Source organism: Pholis gunnellus (assembly GCF_910591455.1).
Source record: "Pholis gunnellus genome assembly, chromosome: 9".
NCBI classification, from domain to species: domain Eukaryota; kingdom Metazoa; phylum Chordata; class Actinopteri; order Perciformes; family Pholidae; genus Pholis; species Pholis gunnellus.
The window spans coordinates 23,371,033-23,391,248 of record NC_136535.1 but is presented as its reverse complement, the minus strand read 5'-3'; the positions used below and the strand labels follow the sequence as shown (position 1 = coordinate 23,391,248).

At 46.9% G+C, this 20,216-nt stretch overlaps 2 protein-coding genes across 2 annotated transcripts; one reads left to right on the top strand and one right to left on the bottom strand.

Moving 5' to 3' along the window:
- Positions 1 to 437: 437 nt before the first annotated feature.
- On the top strand, positions 438 to 5,105 carry LOC306700938 (kelch repeat and BTB domain-containing protein 8). The gene is made up of 5 exons (XM_079166094.1): positions 438 to 817; positions 1,379 to 1,532; positions 1,671 to 1,749; positions 2,882 to 3,109; positions 3,231 to 5,105. The coding sequence occupies exons 2-5, from the start codon at positions 1,379 to 1,381 to the stop codon at positions 4,726 to 4,728; spliced, it is 1,959 nt and encodes a 652-aa protein (XP_079022220.1). The 5' UTR covers positions 438 to 817; the 3' UTR covers positions 4,729 to 5,105.
- A 4,506-nt stretch (positions 5,106 to 9,611) lies between these two features.
- fbxo46 (F-box protein 46) lies at positions 9,612 to 19,328 on the bottom strand. The gene is made up of 3 exons (XM_079166743.1): positions 18,938 to 19,328; positions 13,311 to 13,941; positions 9,612 to 13,225 (listed from the first exon to the last, which is right to left on the bottom strand). The coding sequence occupies exons 2-3, from the start codon at positions 13,791 to 13,793 to the stop codon at positions 11,414 to 11,416; spliced, it is 2,295 nt and encodes a 764-aa protein (XP_079022869.1). The 5' UTR covers positions 13,794 to 13,941; positions 18,938 to 19,328; the 3' UTR covers positions 9,612 to 11,413.
- Positions 19,329 to 20,216: the final 888 nt, after the last annotated feature.

Below are 20,216 nucleotides of genomic sequence, written 5' to 3'. Positions count from 1 at the left end.
ATGTATGATGATAACAACTATTATACATTTTTCTGTCTTTTTTAGTTACTCGTGGGTGAGCATATGTGTCGGCTGTGAAACGCCCGTATCGGACTTGAATGCAGCATTAGTGCGGAAGTGAGTGTTTCGGAAATAAAATAGAACTATTTTATTAAAAATATATATATATCAACTATTTAACGCAACGGGTATCACATAATGTCAAAGAGGTGAGCGGGAAAATATTTACATTTTTGTTCCCAGTGACAGAAAAAACCAACTCAGCCCCAAACACAAGTCGTCACGAGCCAAAGGTCAGCCAATCAGATGGGCGGAAGTTTAACGTTGCGGTAATCCGGTTCAGACGTGACAAGTGCGGCCGACTGGACCTGAACTCAGTCCTAATTTTAATGCCCCGTAGGCTCTAAAAACTAATGTTACACTCTTCACCACCGAGCCGGACCCGTGTGGATAACCACCATGGTGGACTGATATGTCCGCGAGCTTTGGCACAGCGGGAGAATTGTTCCTTTGTAAGCTAGTTTTGGTCCGTCCATTAGTCACCGTTGGTGATGTTGCACGAGTCCGTCCGTTAGTAGCCGTTGGTGATGTTGCACGAGTCCGTCCGTTAGTAGCCGTTGGTGATGTTGCACGGGGCTGGATGAGATAGAACCAAAAAGGAGATCCAGATGAGACTGCGGAAAGCCTCCCGAAGCTCCTGGTAGTACACCGGGTTCTTGGATACAGTTAGCCGGGGCCCTTATAAACTGTCTCACCAATTCCTGTTGAGAGTGAGACCCAATCAGCTTTCACGGTGGAAACGAGAAGGAGAGCAAAGGTAAGCTAGCTAACTATTCATATTCATAAGCTGATGCTACAACAGCAGTTTGCTATTTATTAAAGCCAGTCTTTTTTTGTCCTTATGGTAAAAAAATCAAAATCGAAACATATAGCAACAAGGGAATGGGGTAAATCTGTAGTATAACCTAAGAGTAAGCTGCATTAGATGAGTCTGGGAAGCTAAAATAAACAATCATAGAGGGTGAGAGTTATCTGGGTCATGTTGTTTGTTGTTGGTTAAATATTTGCACTCTTCTTTAGTTAGTTAATTTAATGTAATTCTATTTCATTGTATATATTTAGCAAATTTCCCCTTTCGGGATTAATAAAGTATCTGTCTGTCTATCTGTCTGTATATATAATATTTTAGTCATTGTGGAATCTTTACTTTTTTACTTATGTAATAATATTCTTTACTGTTTTATTACTTATTTATACTACTTGTTTTGATCTTGTTTTTACTATGTCTCTTGTTTTTACTATCCATTATGCTGCTGTAATCCTGTAAATGTCCCCACTGCGGGACTAATAAAGGATTATCTTATTTTATCTACTTCAGATGAATGCTGTGCGGGGCGGGACGGTCACCTGGCGTCCCCAGCCGTGGCAGGACGGAGACGGGGGAGGAGGGGAGCCTCTCTCGGACAGCGACTCCGAGGAGGAGGACTTCCCCGACGACAGCACCACACCGCTGGGAGACTACATCACACACGGTGAGAAAGAGGAAGGGTGTCATTGGGAAATTTTGGAAAACTCCTTCTGCTCAGTCTTAATTCACACTCAACCCTCCCTCTGTTTTCTCCCCCGTCCTCTCTTCTTCTTCTCCTTTCACTCTCTGCTGTGTTTTTTAGGATTGAAGCAGCTCCTGGATGCTCAGCAGCTGTGTGATGTTACTCTTCTTGTGGAGGGAAAGAAGTTCATGTGTCACAGGTATGACTGCTATATCATACAGAAACATATGAAATGGAGAACATTTTTGAACCAGACCCACCAAATACTTCATGTATGTACTGGATAAAACACCATAAATCAAGTATCAAAGTTATGATTAATTCATTTTCTTCCAGTTGAATAAATTAAACTAGAAAATGCATTTCCTGCTGAAAATGCGTTGGAATGCTGAAAGCTGAAATTAATTGCAAAAAACTTGTTGAAAATACAGAAATGGGAGACTACCTGTCTGAAAAATGTCGAAGCCGAAAGCATTAAACTGCACTGATGAAAACCTGTAGAAGAAAGAAGCTAAGAGCTGAATTACAATGCAGGAAAAGCTTGACGCTAAACAATTTTACTGTCAAAGTAATAGTAGTAAAAGTAGTAGTAGTAGTAGTGGTAGTAGTTATAATAGTAGTAGAACTATTTGTAGGAGTAGTAGTAATAGCAGTAGTAGTGATCATAGTAGTAGTTGAAATAACGGTAGTTTTAGTAGAAGTATTGGTAATAGCAGTAATAACAGCAGTAGTAGTCATAGTCATAGTAATAGCTGTAGTTGTGGTCATAGTAGTAGTTGATATAAAAGTATCTGTAGAAGAAGTATTAGTAGAAGTGGTAGTTGTACTATATATATTATTAGTAAAAGTATTAGTAGCATTAGAATAAGTACTAGTAGTAGCAATAGTGATATTCGTAGTAGAAGTTGTAGTAGAAGTATTAGTATTGACACACATAAGCAAAGGTTTTTAAATGACAAGCTTCATCACAAGCATTTCAGTTAGTTAGTATTTTTGAAATATGGGGGGGGGTGAAAGGGGAAAAGTCCTCTAAAAATCTCTAAGACCTGAATGACTGTATGAGAGACAGGCGGAAGAAGTTGAATAAAGATTCGAAGAACAATACTTGGAATGCTGAATCCGCATTCCAACAATGAAACATTTCCGCCACCTGTTAAAGCATAGCATGCAAATCAGATGCGACTTGTGATGATGCTGCACTGATTGTTCTCTGTTCTTGTAGTAAAGCTGTTTGCAACCTCTGTTGATATCAAAGAGCGTGAAAGATCAACAAAACTAAACACTGTAAACCGTAGTAATGTCTCTGAAACGAGTGTCTTCTCTCTCCTCAGAGTCCTCCTAGCAGCCGTGAGCCCCTACTTTCGGGCCATGTTCACCAGCCCCCTGGTCGAGTCCCGCCTCACCGAGATCCGACTGGAGGAAGTGACGCCGTCTGTCATGGAGACCGTCATCCAGTTTGTGTACACCGGTGAGGCGGGGCTCTCTCTGGACACGGCCGAGGATCTGTTTGTGGCAGCCAACCGGCTTCAGGTCATGCCCCTTCAAGACCTGTGCTCCAGGTAGATTTTAATATTACATTAGCTTTATCAAACCAGCCTCTGGACTTTAAACCCTCTTGTCTCATTTGCTCTCTTCTCTTTCTCTCCACTTGTGGTTTTCCTTTGCTCCTCATCTCTCCAGGTTTCTATTTGAGCACCTCTCGGTGGATAACTGCCTGGGGATGTACTCTCTGGCTCGCTCCCACCACGACCAGCTGCTGCTGCGGGCCTCTTTGCGGCTGGTGGCCCAGCACTTCCCCCGGGTGGCCCGGCAGAAGGACTTCCTCCTGCTCGACCACGGCACCTTGGGCAGCCTCCTGAGCTCCGACCGCCTGGGCGTGGACTCCGAAGCGGAGGTGTACGACGCGGCACGCCGCTGGGCGGAGCACCAGCCCATGGACCGCTACGCCCACATGCCGGCGCTGCTCCACCACCTGCGGCCGGGGTTGCTGTCCCAGGAAGAGAGCCGAAGACTCTGCCAGGAGTTGGGGCCCGCCGTGGCCGGCGAGGGCCCCGGGGGGCCTCTGAGACCACGGGAGGGCATGTTTGAGAAGAAGATCGTCTGTGTCGACCTGACGCCTCGGGAAGAGGAGAATTTAGCTGCGAGAGACTACACGGTGGACTGCTTTGACCCTCGGACAGGGAAGTGGGAGAAGTTGGCGGCGCTGGGTTCCCTGGTCAGTCCCGGCTGCACGGCTGTAGGTGACCGGCTGTTTGTGGCAGGCGGGATCCTGCGGACAGGCTCCGTGTCTGCAGCCGTGCATGAGTATGATGCGGTGTTGGACCGCTGGATAGAGAGGCCTTCCATGGTCCAGCCGCGGGCTATGCTTGGCCTGCTGGGCTGTGGAGAGTCGGTCTTTGCCTTGGGGGGTAGTAACCGCTCCGCTCTGCTGGACTCCAGTGAGACCCTGGAGCTTGCGACACTTCAGTGGGCTCCGGGGCCTCGCTTACCGCTCCCTCTGCGAGCCTTTGCCTGCGCGGCACTACGAGGACGACTTTACCTTCTGGGGGGAACCACACTCGAACAGAACCGGGCCGTGGTCCACTCTGGGGTGCTTATTTATCACACCCTAACAGACTGCTGGACACGAGTGGCTCTGGACTCCGGCGCCACCTGCCTCGCTGGAGGGGTAGCGGTGCGAGGAGGTGTGTGCGCCATCGGGGGATACATGAGGGACACGACCAAGTTCCTGGACGGGAACTACACCAATCTGGATACTTTAGACGCCACTGGGCGTGTGCTGTTTTTCAGAGAGGGCCGGGGATCTGGGGTAGAGAGGGAGGTGACTGGGGGAGGGGTGATGGTCACCGCGGACCAGCGGGGCGGGGCGGGCGGCGGGAGCGACCGTGCCCCGAGCCCCGTGGTGTTTCCCGGGCTACCGCGGCGGATAGCGGCCGGGGGCGTGGCCAGGTGGAAACGCAGGATTTACGTGCTGGGCGGGGAGAACGGCTCGCGGTTCTACGACAGCGTGTACTGTTGGAAACCCGGCTGGCGCAGCTGGGTCCAGAGACGGGAGAAACTCCCCGGAGACACTGGAGGGGTGAGCCAGTTCGGGTGCACCACTTTAAAGTTCCCCAAGAAACACATCCTGTCCAGACTGAGACTAGCCAAAGAAAACTGCAAGAAGGCAGCTGACTAGCTTGATAGGGACCAGTACAACCGAAGGGTTTGAAGTAGCTCCTCTTTGACCATTTTATACAGTCTGAGTGCAGCCGAGAACACCTGTAATGGACTGGATGCAGGCAGATCGTATAAAATCTGGAAAGTCAGATGTACAGGCGGGGAGCAAAGGGAGCCAGAAACTGGTTAGAAATCAGGAAACATGCACCTGAATGTCACCCAAGTTACTATTTCTGAGAACATAAAGTCCTTTGAGGGAGAAAAAAGGGCCTTTTTAATTAATTGTTTTCTTAATAAAGTAATATTATTTTCAGCTGGTGTCATTTTTTTAAGGCTGTTTAAAAAAAACAGTTTCAATGCTGTGAATTTGTCGGCAGAGTTTAGTTTAGACACAAGGATAGCGGCACATCTCTGATCGCTCTATGTTCCACTTTATTTACCTTTCTTCTTCTTTAACGTGGGCCTGTAAAGCCTTCTGGAACGGCACTTAAGGGCTATAGAAATAAACAGTGAAGACGTCCTGTTCTGTCTTTGACTCTTTGAAAGCCCTGTATTGTCCTCTCATCGGTCAAAGGTTCATCCCTCACAAACATCAGGATCGTCTGGTCACTGGTCCCAAACACGGCAGAACGTAGACCAGATATGTGTCTTTTTTTTTACTTAAACCGTGTTCATGTTCAGTGTTCTTAAACGCCTCAAACATGTGGAACATAGCAGTGGGAGAAATGTGCAAATACAGCTGGATAACACGCACAAAAATCGACTAGCCAGAACATCTGCCATATGAATAGATATGATAATGTGTGCTTCATGTTGATGGCGGTAGCGACGGCCTCCTTGTGTCTAAACTACAGCACCTTTCCTAAACCTTCAGCTGTCTTTACGTGACTCAGCAGCCGTGGCAAAATTACACTTTCTTTCTTTCGGCTGCTGCAGCCACAGGACCTGTGAATGTGTTTTGCATGGAGGTTATGGAATATCTGAATACATAAGCACTGCACCTAATTTATTGAAATGTGTTTCAACGTTTTTTGTTGTTTTATTTTTAAATGGTAACTTTTTGCTCTGACTGGCACTCTGAGCTGAGACAGACCCGACAAATAGGAGCAGATGTGTTTAGATCTGAACGTTTTTTAAAGTAACTTAATTCTTAAATTCAGATTTTATGGTTAGAAAGGTTACCCACAAATGTCAGCACATTGTTTTGCTGTAAGCCGCGATGTTTTCTTCTGTTGTCCTCTCTTATTTATTCACATTAATCAGATCCAGACACTTCTGGGGGGGACACACACCGCCAGCTGTGTCTGAAAATGGCAGAATTCTACCAGTGCTGTCATCAGATTGCACACTAGAAAACAGCTTGAAAATATGTGGATGTTTTGGGATATTTTGCCATTATGGAGGCACTCTAACTCGTGAAACGGAGAGCTTACAAGTTAGAAAAACTTTTTTATGACATGATTTCTATGACATTGAAATGAATGGGTTTCTATTGCTGAAATGCAGCAGGGAATGATTTTTTTTGTTCATTTGGAATTTTCTCACCATCTTAACGATCAATATTTGCATCACTGCAGGCTAGATGTGACTTTAGATTAGTTAACGTTGATACAGTTTAGATACTGTGAATACGTCGTTAACCTAATGCAAGAACATGAAGATGGATTCAGGATGTGAGTCCGTAATGACAAAAATATGATTTATTTTTCCAATCTCGTACACCTGGGATGAGACAAAGTGTGACTCTGTACAGGATCCTAGCCCTGCAAAGTGGATTTATTTAAGTTTACTGAAGTCTGGCGGTCTGGAACGTAGGAATTTAAACCTGCTAAAAAGTAATAATTTGGTGAGAAGTTTAGAGAGAAGAAGAGAAGAGTTTATTTTCCCGTAACGAAATTGTAAAACAAAACCATTGAAGCCAAATTCATGTAGCTCCTCAAAGCTTTGTGGTCCGGTTTGTTTCATAACTCTGGATTATAGAACATTTCATAATTTTCCGTCACTCGACAACAGAAGAGTGGAACTTCCCTAATCTTCCAGCTAACAGCAGATGTTTAACGCCACAGTCAAGTTATTTCTAGTGAAAACTCCCACAGCTGTTTCTTAACAGATCTCTAATGTTTTACTTTATTTCAGTAGGCTGTTCACTAAACACACAAATGATATCATGCTTTTCTTTTTCTTCTCATTTTGGTTGGTGAAGTGAGGTTTGTAGAAAGACATTCACATCACACTGCAGGGCTCGACAGTGAGGGTCGCAAGAAACTGTCCCGTTTGTGAAGTTTTGGGAGGTGAAGTATCCCGTCCTCTCTGTGCTGGATGTCGAATGATCCTGCGAAGCATCTACAACATACACATGACATGTCTACATGTCACATTTTCATTATTAAGCCAACGTGTAATGGCACAGCATCTTCATTACTGGGATTATTTTCTGTTTCGGCAACCAAAAGCTGAAGGCAACCACTTTTTAAACAGTGACCGTCGAGCCCTGCAGTGTTTCTTTTTTTTAAAATTTTCCAATAACAATGTTCTGAATTTTCACCTTGAAATGTCAAATGAGCCATGAAAGTAATCATGTGTATGTGTGTGTGTGTGTGTGTGTGTGTGTGTGTGTGTGTGTGTGTGTTCTATGAAGCTCTTTTGCACACCGTGTGTCCATTCAGAGAAGTGAAGCTGCCCTCGTTTGTACAATTTGATCCTTGAGCTGAAAGGCGAACGGATGTTTAGATGAAGGCAGTGCTGTCAGATGATTAAAGGACTGTTTGCTTATGTGTTTTCCACTTCTTCTTTTTCTTTATTATTATTTTGTTGTTTTTCCAACTACAGGAGCTCAATGATGTCGTGCTTCGTCTAACCGACAATAGATAAACATGTTTGCATGTAAAAAGTTGACAATCCAGCAGAACCACACGGCTGACACCCTGTGTTTCACGGTTTGGTGTTAATAATTACTCTCATTAATAAACTGCTGACACGGCTCATTGTCACAGCTGGCCAAAGTTCTCACTCAGGCTGACCTCCACAAATCTCCTGCTGACCACAGACGCAGTGAATCTTTTCTGGGTCACGTTGATGTCTCAGTTCAGGTGTCTACAGATACATCTCAGGTGATTAAAGGTTAAACAAAGTGCACGCTGGTGTTTAGTGGAGCGATGGAGAGTCTCTCGTCAGACAGAGTGATCATCAACAACCCGGCAGACATCACCGTCATTGTTGGATATTTCATCGTGGTGATCAGTGTCGACATTTGGGTGAGTGCACCTGTTAGTCTGTATCACTATAATGATCAGGAGATGACTGAATATGACGTGTGTCACATAAAGGAGAGGTGACATCTGGTTTGTGAGAATAACACAAGTGTTCTGTGTTTTAGGCCATGTTGCGCACCAATCGTGGGACGGTTGGGGGATATTTCCTGGCAGGACGCACCATGACGTGGTGGCCGGTGAGTAAATATAAAATATATGGCCCAATATTTGCTTATTATGTTCCGATTGGCCGATGAGAAGAAGTAGAAAGAAATTCAAAAGATATGCTTGAGGTCAAACACCGTTATATTATCATAGTGTGTCCACCAGAGGGTGCCACCGAGTCTATGTATGGGTGTATATTTATTTTTATATATTTATTTATTAGTATATATATTTATATATATTTATTTTTATATATTTATATTTATTTATTTTTAGATATTTAGATATTTACCAACACGTGAGTGACCCACAGATGCCCTGGTTCACTCAGACCCCGTGTGTTTGTGTGTCAAAACTTGCGTTATGAATTGTTTTTTTTCTTTTCAGCTCCATCGTCTGGTGTTCAGCCTGCGTCACTCCAAAGAGGAGAGGAAGGATTTGGACTGGGAGCAGGAGGAGAAAGGGAGAAGAGCCCGGAGAGAGGCTGAGGAGAGGAGGAGGGAGAGTAGAGACGCAGGTGAGGCACAAAAGATAAAGGCCGTCGCTGTCACAAAGGACAGAGAAAATAGAGGAGAAAGCACTAACTCCTCTCTCGTCTGCTCAGTGGCTGAAGAGGGAGAAAAGTCCTGCATCTGTTGCCGCATCTGTGGCGGCGGCTCTGAGGCCCACAGGCAGGACCCGGCTGAGGCATCGGAGAAGCTGCCCGACATCAGCGAGGACCCGGTGTGGAGGTACACGGTGGATGCTAATGCTCTCATTATGATGGCTGTGGCAGTGTTTATGTGGGGTTACTACGCCTAGCAGTCCTACTGTCCTACAGTGGCGCCACCTGCTGCCAATTACCTGTCACTACAAATCACAGAGACATCACAATAAAACATAAAGAAAGTTCTCTCACTTCTGTGGAGCACAGTGGGTTTTAAAGAATGTGTGTAATGCAGTTTGTGAATGTTTCATCAGGTTACGATGCCATTACTGTATACCGTTACACGTTGATTCAATCTGTGCATGATCCCAGCACCGAGATAAAAGGTGTGAGAAGAAAAGAAAAGTACAATTTGGAAGCCAGGTAAACCCAATAAAGTCTCAAGTAGCCTGAAGATTTGTTTTCCCCGCCGACTTTCTTTTTGAATCTTTGGCTCAAGAAATCAATAAAAAGGATGAGTCACTGTGCAAAACTCCTGTACGCAGACATGAATACTCAGGCGTTCATACGGTCGGGTAAAGTGCATGTCTAGTCGTGAGTCAGTGCGGACTCTGATTTGTATATAATTGTTCTTGGTCATTTCATCAGGCATAAGATACATCATAAGTCATTACGTACACATATTTGCTGCCCCATATTAGACTTGTTTTTGGCCGTTGGTCTCACTAAGTTGAGCTCTGATAAGCATCGTTTCCGTCATTGTAAAGGACATCATCACCGTTCAATGACCAGCTTTAAAGACGTTATCTTATGAGACACCACAGGAACCAGGTAGCCATTCAGATTTCCAGTTTTAATCATCACTTCTGTTTTTATTTAAGCAGATATTTCCCATTAGCATTGTACATGTCTGGAACCTACAGAGTTCTCCCATGAATACCCAACTATCGTCCCACCTCCATGCAGAGTTTCAGCATCATTCATCACATCAGCTCTTTAATGTCCAGTCTGTCAGCGAGCAGGAGTGGGAGGGGGAGGAGTTTAACAGCAAGGGAGAGGGGGGGGGGGGGGGGGGGGAGATGAGGGAGGAGAAGGGAAAGGGGTTTTCCTAGAATGAAGAGTCAGAGCCGCCACCAGGCACTGTTCATGTAACACTCCCACAGAGTTATGGGTGGATCCAGTAGAGTTGGATGGAGTCTTATTGAGCATCTGAAGTCTAGCCACCTACAGGGTCCTGTGCAACTCCCAATACTCCTGATCTTGTGTGTGTGTGTGTGTGAGGTATCTGGCGTTTCGGTCTCCTGCAGGGGGGGGGGGGGGGGGGGGGGCTTTTAAGGCTAGAAGCTGGTGTAGAGAGTTTCTGTCGTAGTCGGTTTCACCCGCTTCGAAGCATGAATGACGGCTCGGTGGGGGAGGGAGGGAGCTGGGGGGGAGGGGGCTTTAAAACAAAGATGGAGTATTTAAAAAAATACATCTTTGCAGGTTGAGTAGGATGACAGACTGATACAGGGAGAACACAGTCCTCAAGAATAAAAGCAAATACAATAGCAAACATTCTGACACACACCCCAAAAAACAAAAAACAAAATGGCAAACAAGCAAGTCAATCAAACCATACAAAGTGACATCAGGCCTTTCCAAAGTGACATCAAGTTTCTCTTTTTAATCCCATTCAATCCCACTGGTCTTAAATCAATAAAGTCCATCTCCCACAATTCTCTGTAAACCAGAAAGTACTCAGTGGCTCCTCTTTTCTTTTTTTTTTTATGGCTGGTCAGCAAGGTTAGGGTCCACTCTGAGCAGGTCTCAGTGGCCAGCGAGACTGGCTAGTATGGTGTCATTAACCACGGCTAATGGCCCTTTATTCAGAATTAACGCCAGCGACACAGGCAATGATTTCAGCAGCATCATCAGGGGACTAATGAACAGTTTACGTTACAGCACATTCAGAGAGATAGAAACGCATGGCGCTGGACACACAGGTACAAATGGCATCTTGTACAACGGAAAAGTCAAGTTTGCTTTATACAATCACATTTCTATAGCGACGCTGAACATTCCACCACTGGAGAAAAAAAACAAAACTTTTTACATCTGTTGGTACGACTCGTTCCTTGAAGCACCATTTGTACAGCGAACGTGGAGGTTTGTGATACAACACGGAACATAGAACAAGTACTGGGAACGGTAAGCAGGCTCGAAGGGCAATACATTTCTATGCGTCATCTTTTTATGAATGCTAATCTCAATCAAATACACTGCAAACGTTTTCACATGAGTGACCGAAACGGCCTTGTTAGACCGAAACCAGAACGAGTAAGAGGCAGAAAGAGGGCCGACTGACGGCAGCAGGAGGGGACCCCAACCCTGGTATGCAAACGTTTAAAAAGGTGCCACTCTGGAGCACACTCTGGGGGGGGGGGGAAGAGGATTCAGGAGGGCTTGGAAAAAAGAAAAAAAGGCAAGGAGAGTGACACACCCCTCTTCCTTCTTTACCTCTCAACTTCCCTTCACACGAGGGGAACAATATGAGAAAAGGAGTGCTGGAGCAAAGACAAAACAAACAATCCTGGAGTGCTCATTCCTCTCCGAGGAGGAGGTCAGCAGGAGGAGATGATGAGTATCGGTGTCCTCCTCCCTCTCTACCTGGCCTCCTCCCTCCTGTCCTCCCTCTTGGTGCGAATGGGTTGAGAGCCGTCGGCGGGCTGCTGGACCCAGTTGTTATCGTGAAGCCCGACGCGGCAGCCCGGTGTGTCCTTGTCCGTCCGCCGGCAGCACATCCAGTAGGAACGTCCATAAGGCAGGTCGTGGTGGTAAGGTTTGGGGTGCCAACGGCATAGGGAGACGTCCCCGCGCTCGTAATGCCGCTTGCACTGCTTGCAGGGGTCGTCCCTGTAGAGAGGGTCTTGATTCCAGCGCGAGTCCACCGCCCGCACCCCGTACGTCTCGATCAACGCCTTGAAGTAGTGGCAAGTGCATTTGAGGGCCGCCAGCGAACGCGTCGGCAGGTAGCCGAAGATGTTGACCATGATGTGGTCGGGCAGCAGCAGCATGTACTGGCGCGGCTCGAGGAGGCGCTGAATCTGGAAGCGGATCTCCAGGAAGTCGTGGGACACGTGGCGGTAGAGGCGACACAGCGAGGGGTCCGAACAGTCCTCCCCGACGCTGGGAGAATCCGGTCGGGTCGCCCGCTCCCCCGAGCCCACCCCCGCCCCGGGGCCGTTATTGTTGGCACAGTCCAAAGAGCAAATACCTGACCCGCTGCCAATGCCCGTTCCTTTTACATCCTCCTCTGGGCCCCGCGGGGGCTGAAGGAAGAAGAGTTGTCCAGGAGGGGGATCATCGGATGAGGGGTCACCAGAGCTGCCTACACCCCCACTACCTCCCCCCCCACTAGACATAGCGAAGCACACCGTCTCCTCCTGCACATTCTCTGTACTGTCCTTGCCATAAAACACACATTGATCCACAGCACCAGTCACTACCACCTCCACGTGGAAGCCGGTCACCCGCTCCCTCCCCACACCCCCGGCTTTCTTCTCCTCCTGGGTCGGGTCTGGGCTGCCACAGGCCTGCCTGTCTGGGTGATGGAGGTCTCCATCTGGTTTGGGGGCAGCATTTGTGGCGGCAAGCAGCAGACTACTGGGGTCTCTAGATGAGGGGCTGACTAGCTGGTAGAGGTCACAGGTGATTTTCTCTTTGGCCCTGGCCGCCGCCTGGTTGCCCCCACCGCCACAGCTCATAAACATACAGCGGGACCTGCCAGCTGGCTCCAGCTGAGACCGTGGATCCAGATTAGACACTCGGAAAGCTATTCTAACCTCCCCGTGACTGTGGCTGGGGGGCGGAGGAGGGGCTGCAATGCCGGACTCCCCGCCTCTCCTTCGCTCCCGTTCTCTGTCTCGATTAGCAGAGTCTGTTCCAGGACCGGCGTCCAGATGGAACCGGTTCTCCTGGTTCTGGGACTCAAAGTGCGCTATGGCCTGGGCGACCCTCAATGACTCCTGCTGCTCCTCCAGCTCCTGGTCCGTCTGGATAGGAGATGACGACTCCCGGTCCTCTTTGGAGGGCTGGCCATTTGAACTGTCCGACACGAACACGATAGGAGTGGGGTCCGACACCGTGCCCCGGAGGAGAGTGTGCTGGTGCGGGGTAAGGCCCTCACTGTGAGTGGTGTTCGGGGCCTCGTGGTGGTGTTGAGTCCCGTGGACCGCCACGATTCCCTGGAGGGCCATGGCAGTCCTCTGCTCAACCAAGGCAACCATCTCTGCCACCGACAGTAGGTCCGTCTCAGTCACCCCTCCTAGAGGAGGCTCATCGGAGCCGGGAGGCGAAAGCGAGGAGTCGTGGCTGAGGCTCGGCTCCGAGGCTTGGGAGCGAGTTGGAGGGTCATAGGATGAACATCGTCTTCGTCTTTTGGCTTTACTGCAGTCCGTTGCCCAGTTACCTTTGACCTTTGGAGAAGCAAGAAAATTCACATTTAGTTTTTCAAAAAATAAGCAAATTGAACTAAAGGCTATTTTAGTTTCAGCTCTTTACCTTCATGGCGCTCGGTCTGGGCTGGCCTGCTCCACTGAACTGGTGTGCAACAAAGAAGGCTATCTTCTCCTTGGTGTTGCCCGGCTTAATGACGTACCAGGTGTCTAACAGCACGCGGCCATCTTCCATCTGGGACCCGGAGGAGGGTGGCGAGGGAGGTGCTGAAGAAGGTGGAGGTGCTTGGCTCTGTGAGCTGGGGACAAGCTCGGGTTCGGGCGGAGTGTTCTCTGAGCCCGCATCCTCCTCTTCTCCGTTCGCCTCCTGCACACCCACTATCATCCCTCCATCTTCACTTCCATCCACAGTCCTTCTGGCACCCGGAGAGGGCTCGGCCTTACAGAGGGAGGGGGACCCCGACCCGCCGCCACCGCCGCCTCCGCCTCCGCTGCCCCCCGAGCCCGGGCTCCTGGCTTTGTTCTGGGAGTAGGTGCCAAAGGGGCGTGGGCACCACAGGCGGATGTGGGAGAAGGTGTCTCGGTCCATCAGGATGCGGACCACCGGGACATATCGGCATCTATGCTGGCCAGCAAACACCCAGAGCCAGAGCTCTCATTCTCGGCTCCCTTGTCCCAGTGCCAACCTGATGGGCACTGTCTGTCACCAGGGCCACCAGCAACACCGGGCATACAACCTGCATCAATAGGAAAGGGAGAGATGAGAGGAAAGGGTGGGGTACAGCCGGGGGAGGGAGGGAGGAATGAAAGAGAAGAGAGAAAAAACGGCCCAGTGAAAACAGAGTTTGTATTTCTAGGGCAATAAAGCTCATCAGCGCTGGGATCAGTTCAGATAATCGATGACCAATTGAGGCAGCATCGAGTCGTAGCCTCCAGGTTCAACTCAAACAGGGTGTTAGCGTTGTACACCGGCAGCCCAGCCCAGCCAACTATCATCATACTACTACTAACTGAACTTATCACAACCGGCCTGCCTCCTACTTTGCCCAAACTCAATTAGCGATTACATTTGCTACCGTGTACTATGAGCATCTCCCCGCTTTGGAGCCTCTAAATCAAATTAAAAGGATTCCATTTCAGGTTTTGGTGTCTGCGGCCAGCAGATGAAAGGGATGAGAGATGGAACACAAAAGCTCCAAATGGACTCTGGACTCTCCCCTCTCTCTCTCCCCCCCTCTCTCTCTCCCTCTCCCTCTCTCTCCTCCTGCATCTCAGTGCTTCAAAGAGGACTTGCTTAATAGGAGGCAACACAGGGAGGAGCACGCAGGCATATGCTGGATCTATTTTTAGCAAACAGCAGGAGGGGGTGGGTAGTAGCTGTCCTGCCTGTCCTCACCCCTTTCTCCCTGCCAAAGAGCCTCTGCTACAGGCTGGGGGGGGGGGACGACGACGACGACAGCCTTTAGTCCAACCAGCGTGCTTGGGTGCAGCTATGCCAGCTCTAGGGGCTGCCAGGAACGTGCCAGCGTACTTAGGGAGAGGGACAAAGTGGCAACCGACATGGTTGGCTCGCTGCTCGTCTGAAGGCATCCTCTGCTTCCCAGAACAGCTTGAACCCACGATTCAGTCCTGAGCCGCTTCCTTTAAGTTTACCATTTACACACATTAGTCTACATGTTTAAACCAGCTCTTACCACTCAAGATAAGTTGCATTGCATTAGTTTTATACCGTAGTTCTGATGGTGCGGCCTAAAGCCACAAAATCCACTATTGACTTTACTAAAAAGATATGATGAGATAATTAAAATACTCTCACTCGGTTATTTTACAACATCCTGATTAAACCAACCACATATATGCACACACCACCACAACTCAAGTAGTTTAATATAAACTATGTTAGAGTCCCCCGGTCGTAATAAACGATTTGGTATCTTTTGTTTCGTGTCAGACCGCGTGTTGAGAAGCACGACATCCAGACGAAACGCATCATGTGATTCAGGTTAGATTAGTATTGATTTGAATTTATTCAACCCTATATTGACCAAAATAGGCAGCTAAAAGAATGCGTCACTGAACAGCTCGTCCTTTACTTTCATTACTATAAACAACAAACTATTCAGTCTCATCTCTTCTTCCTGTTCTATCTTTCTTCACCTCCACAGGTCCAGACATGCAGTCAGCTCCATGTATCTTGGAGGAACTTGTCCTCTTAAGCAGTGTTCATTTTTCAGATTGCCTGTTAAATCTCTGGGTGCGGCAGCAGCCACTTGACAGAAGTTGTCTGCATTATTGGCAGGTAACCAACCATTAGGACGGGCTCAGCTAAACAGCAACAGCCTAAAATGAGATTGGCTTCAGACAAACATTCCCGGGCGTTACGGAGGAACAGGGTGTGTTTTATTGGTCAATACAAGTTGGTTCTGCAGCACTTGAAAATCTTTCTTTCTGTTGCACAACACAAAGTTAATTAAAGAGCTTATTTCGCACAAAAATAAAGGTTGATATATTTGTTTAAGATTAGTTTGCCTGCTTTCCATGTCAGCCACCCGACTCCTTCAATCCACAGGCTTTAAAATCAGCTCATTGCTTTGCTTCTCTGCCCCCCCCCCCCCCCCACACACACACACACACACACACACACACACACACACACACACACACACACACACACACACACACACACACACACACACACACACACACACACACACACACACACACACACACAGAATGGGTGGTGCTTTGTGCATTTGGACTAATGGAATGGCTCAGAGAGGTGCAAAAAGCAAACACCGCCCACACGGAGTGGTGAACCAATTCAAATGCTTCCTCTGTAATCACACGGCAACGACTCGGCTAAGAGCAGGCAGATTATACTGTTGCCGGTGAACCTTTTTTACTGCCCTTTTCTCTGCTTGTTCCCTCATGACTCTCTTTAACCACTTTCTCCTCCCTCCTCCATCTCACTGCATCGTGCCATCCATCACTCATATAACAGATTGGAGGGTATTAAAAGAGGGGCCAGAAGAGAGCCAGTCTGCCCACTGCAGTGCTTCAGTACAACGTGCCTCACACACACACACACACAACATAAAGACACCTGAACATACTCTGAATCGTTGGTTCTCACTTTCCTGTGAATTTAGGATGTTCGGGAGAGACGCCATGTCCACTCCTGACTAGAGCAGATACATGTGAACACGAGGTTTACATCTAAACTCCACAACACTGGCGTTTTTTGGATTGGCCTTCATCTATACTGATCCATCTTCCTCCATGGGTTAGCAAACAGCAAAACACACAGTTTAAATCAATGACAACACGTCTAATGTTTGATCGGCTTCACTGATAATACACGAGAGCGATCACAGACTTGATGACAATGTCTTAAAATCACTGCTACACTGACATCACCCAAGCCTCTCTGTGCACGGACCAAAAGCTGCTCTTCAAAATATGCTTCCTGCAACAGAAACAATGCCAACTGTTAAAGACTTAACATACATTATTTCACATACAGATAGCGTGTCATCTGTCATTCAGTACTCCCCGAACAGTCGGTTTAAGTTGGTGCTGAGCTATCTTAAACTTTTTTTTTTTTCCCCTCTTAATTTGAAACATTTTCTGCAAATGAAGGCTTGGGTTTGGTTTTAAGCTTTCTGCATCAATCTAATCCTTCAAATCCTGTCCAAGCACAGTGGCAGCCAGCAACACCACAGCAGCACCGCAGCACCAGAGATCGTTAGGTTCCCAAGCCGTCCGACAAATGAACGAGAATAATGCTTTTCTGTATGCGTCACTGAACGGTTTAAATAGTTCCATACATACAGAACGTTGTGGGTCTAAATGTAGGCAGCGGGTAGGACACGTGAACTTGGATCACACTAGCTACTGAACCACAGTATGCAGTGATGGTGCTACTAAGCTTCTATAACAGACGGTATAATAAATAAGTCTAATCATGCTATGGATTTAAATCGGTTTAAAATGAAAGAAGAGCAGTGTTAAGTATACCAGACCAGTCTCATCACCTCTGCATCCATGTACAGTATGTCAACAATACAGAGCACATCATTCCTCCTCTGAGTGGGAGATTCCGGTCTCCACAGAAATAGCTAACTCACTGTTCTGTCAGAGTGAAATTCTTGTGGATTACTGCTGCAGTCAAAATGTGGAAATCCACACAACACGTGTACACAACTGCAGGTACTGATCAGTCACTATCCTGCTGTTTGCGTGGTGAAATATTGAGATGTTTGTCCCACTACATTTCTGTTGGACTGGGTCATTTCCCTATACAAATCAAAACCAGTTCGGCATGCACTCTCTCACCAGGATACTGGCTTCACTTCAGAACATAGAATGTACCACATCCACATTAAAAAGCTAAGTTAAGATTTAACAAGTCGGATTGGCAAAAAGGAGCACCAATTCTAAGCTTGTTGCTTCAAAGTTTGTGTTGATTTACCTTTAACCTATCAGCTCAAAACACAGCATCACTCCAGCTCGGCCCCCTCATACTATCCTGCAGCTCTCCTGCACTAGACGGCCAAAAGCTGACGAGCGATGATACAGAGGCATGCCAAAACGTCTCAGCTCAACCTCCCTCTCTGGGCGTGCGCCTGTGAAGACAATGCAACAGAAAGCGCAGCCAGCAGGCCAACTGTCAACAGAACAATAGGGCCGAGTGCATCACTCCAGTCTGCTCAGGAACTTCACTACAACGAGGAGACACCTAGGAGGAGGGGCTGATGTGGCCCTGCAGGGCTGTCTGTGTGTTTGTGTGAGCATCTGTAACATTGTCACCAGTAAGACTTTGATGCAAGCTTTGATTCTACGATCACAAAAGCCACTGTGTGTCACACCCGGGGTATTATCACACTCAAACATCTGTAAGGAAGGAGGGCAGTCGTGCATCGTCTAACAACATCACACCAGATAGACTGGACTACTTCAATTCACACCCAACGAAACTGGTTATTTAAATTGTAAAGCAATGACAACGTGAGATCTTATGCTGCTGTCCCAACAACAGATCTTACTCTAGACACAATCACCTTAGCTTATATCGCACGCTGCGTTGTGCAATAACATAAACGACTTTATTCACATATGCATAATCAAAAAACACTTAACATTATGGTCAGCGTCACTCAACACATGTAGTGTTTACTAGGATTCAAACGTCCTCGGCCTGCAGGTCACTTGACCATTTACTCTTCTACTTATAATCCTACAAACACAGGCTGAAACTAAAGCAACTTCTCCAGTACCAACCAACACGTGTGGAGTCACAAACCCACACAAAATGAAAATAATAGCAACAACACTCTGATTGTTCATCTTAATTGTCACATTGTAACTGTGTGATGGGACGTCTCTGATCAACCACTGGCTAGTTACCCAACTAGCAGACAGTTAGCTTCACGTCTCAGTAAATACTTTATCAGTATATTAATATTTAACAGTAACTAGACCCCAATCAACTACGCTTCTGGCCACTTTAATAGGTTATTAATGGGTTGTTGCACACAGTCCAGCTAACTGGATAGCACAACTTACCTGCATAATAACATGACAGGGCTAGCTAGCAAGCTAACAATATACCTTATATATATATATATATATATATATATATATATATATATATATTGTATGTATATATATATATATATATATTATATATATATATATAAAGCTCTTGTGTTTAGCTAACCTCACGTTACTCACCTTAACAGCGTTAATCTCCACAGACAACCGTATTGACTCGGTCGATGACAAAGTGTTTCCTCGTTGTATTTCCCTCTTAACCCCAAAAACCAGTTTGTCTGGTGAAACGCAGGTGACACGAGTTAACTATCCGTGTCCACGTAGCTAAGCTAAGCTAAGCTAAGCTAGCTCGCTGGCTAACGGTCGACATTAGCATCAGCAGCTACTTTCTATTATCGACCGTGTTCCAGTGACGCTCCTTGTCAGCTCTCTGGACAAAGTGTGGCTGACTGTGCGCCTTGTTGGGACTCTGGGCGGCCGCTCTGCCGCTATCTATTTAGAAGAGACACACAGCTTTTTACGGTATGTTCTCGGGGATACCAAAATAATCAGTGTCAAAACGGCAGGAGGAGGAGGAAGGCCATCTTGTTGACAAGCAGCTGCATAAGGCCCACAGCCAATAGCAGCGCAGAGTCGGTGGTGTGCCCATATATGGTGTGTGCACAGCTCCCTCCCTCTGCTGCACGCGCACACACACATATATACACACGCACACACATACTATCACACCCCTACGCGTACACACGCACTCCTACACTAACACACACACCTACACGTTCGCACATGCACACACACACGCACGCACACGTACACACACCTACACTAAAAGGTCACTGTGTCAAAGACAGGTGGGAAACTCCATACACACCTGTAAGGCAGATTTACTATCATACTAATATTAATACAACATAATGCACAACATGCTCTCTGAGTAGAACCATTCTCCATCTATTACATATAAACTAGATGTTTATATAATAATATTTCATCAACAATATTTAGTTTTCCATATTTTTGGCCAGATGATATAAACATGAGTCATCATTTCATCATGTAGGCCAATGCTGATTTGCCTTTCGCTTTGTCAGTCCTCCTGTTGTTATTTGGCATCTTAATTCTTTTTATTCTGTTACTCAGTTGATATGTTGTGTACTCTTATTTTAACTGTATATACATTTTATCTACACAGTATTTGTATTTGCTGCCATGACCATAGCTTGCCAACAGGGATCATTAAAGTTTCATCTTTTCTTTGAGTGCCTGAGCGTTGGAAATGAAACACGGAGGAAACTTTACACACACAAAACACCTACACCTGTTAATGGTGATATAGTGGTGGAGAAATACAAGATGTGTGTTAGTGGTCAGTATGTTGTGCACATATTTGTGTTTCAGGAAATAAGCAAAAGCAGCGTCTGAGTCCAGCAGAGGGCGAGACTCTGCTGTGTGTACATGTGTC

Excerpts from the sequence above, each read along its gene's own strand:
- LOC306700938 (XM_079166094.1), top strand. The coding sequence starts at position 1,379 with ATGAATGCTGTGCGGGGCGGGACGGTCACCTGGCGTCCCCAGCCGTGG. Across the intron at positions 1,750-2,881 it reads AAGAAGTTCATGTGTCACAG|AGTCCTCCTAGCAGCCGTGA; the intron begins GTATGACTGCTA and ends CTCTCTCCTCAG. Across the intron at positions 3,110-3,230 it reads CTTCAAGACCTGTGCTCCAG|GTTTCTATTTGAGCACCTCT; the intron begins GTAGATTTTAAT and ends TCATCTCTCCAG.
- fbxo46 (XM_079166743.1), bottom strand. The coding sequence starts at position 13,793 with ATGGACCGAGACACCTTCTCCCACATCCGCCTGTGGTGCCCACGCCCC. Across the intron at positions 13,226-13,310 it reads CCAGACCGAGCGCCATGAAG|GTCAAAGGTAACTGGGCAAC; the intron begins GTAAAGAGCTGA and ends GCTTCTCCAAAG.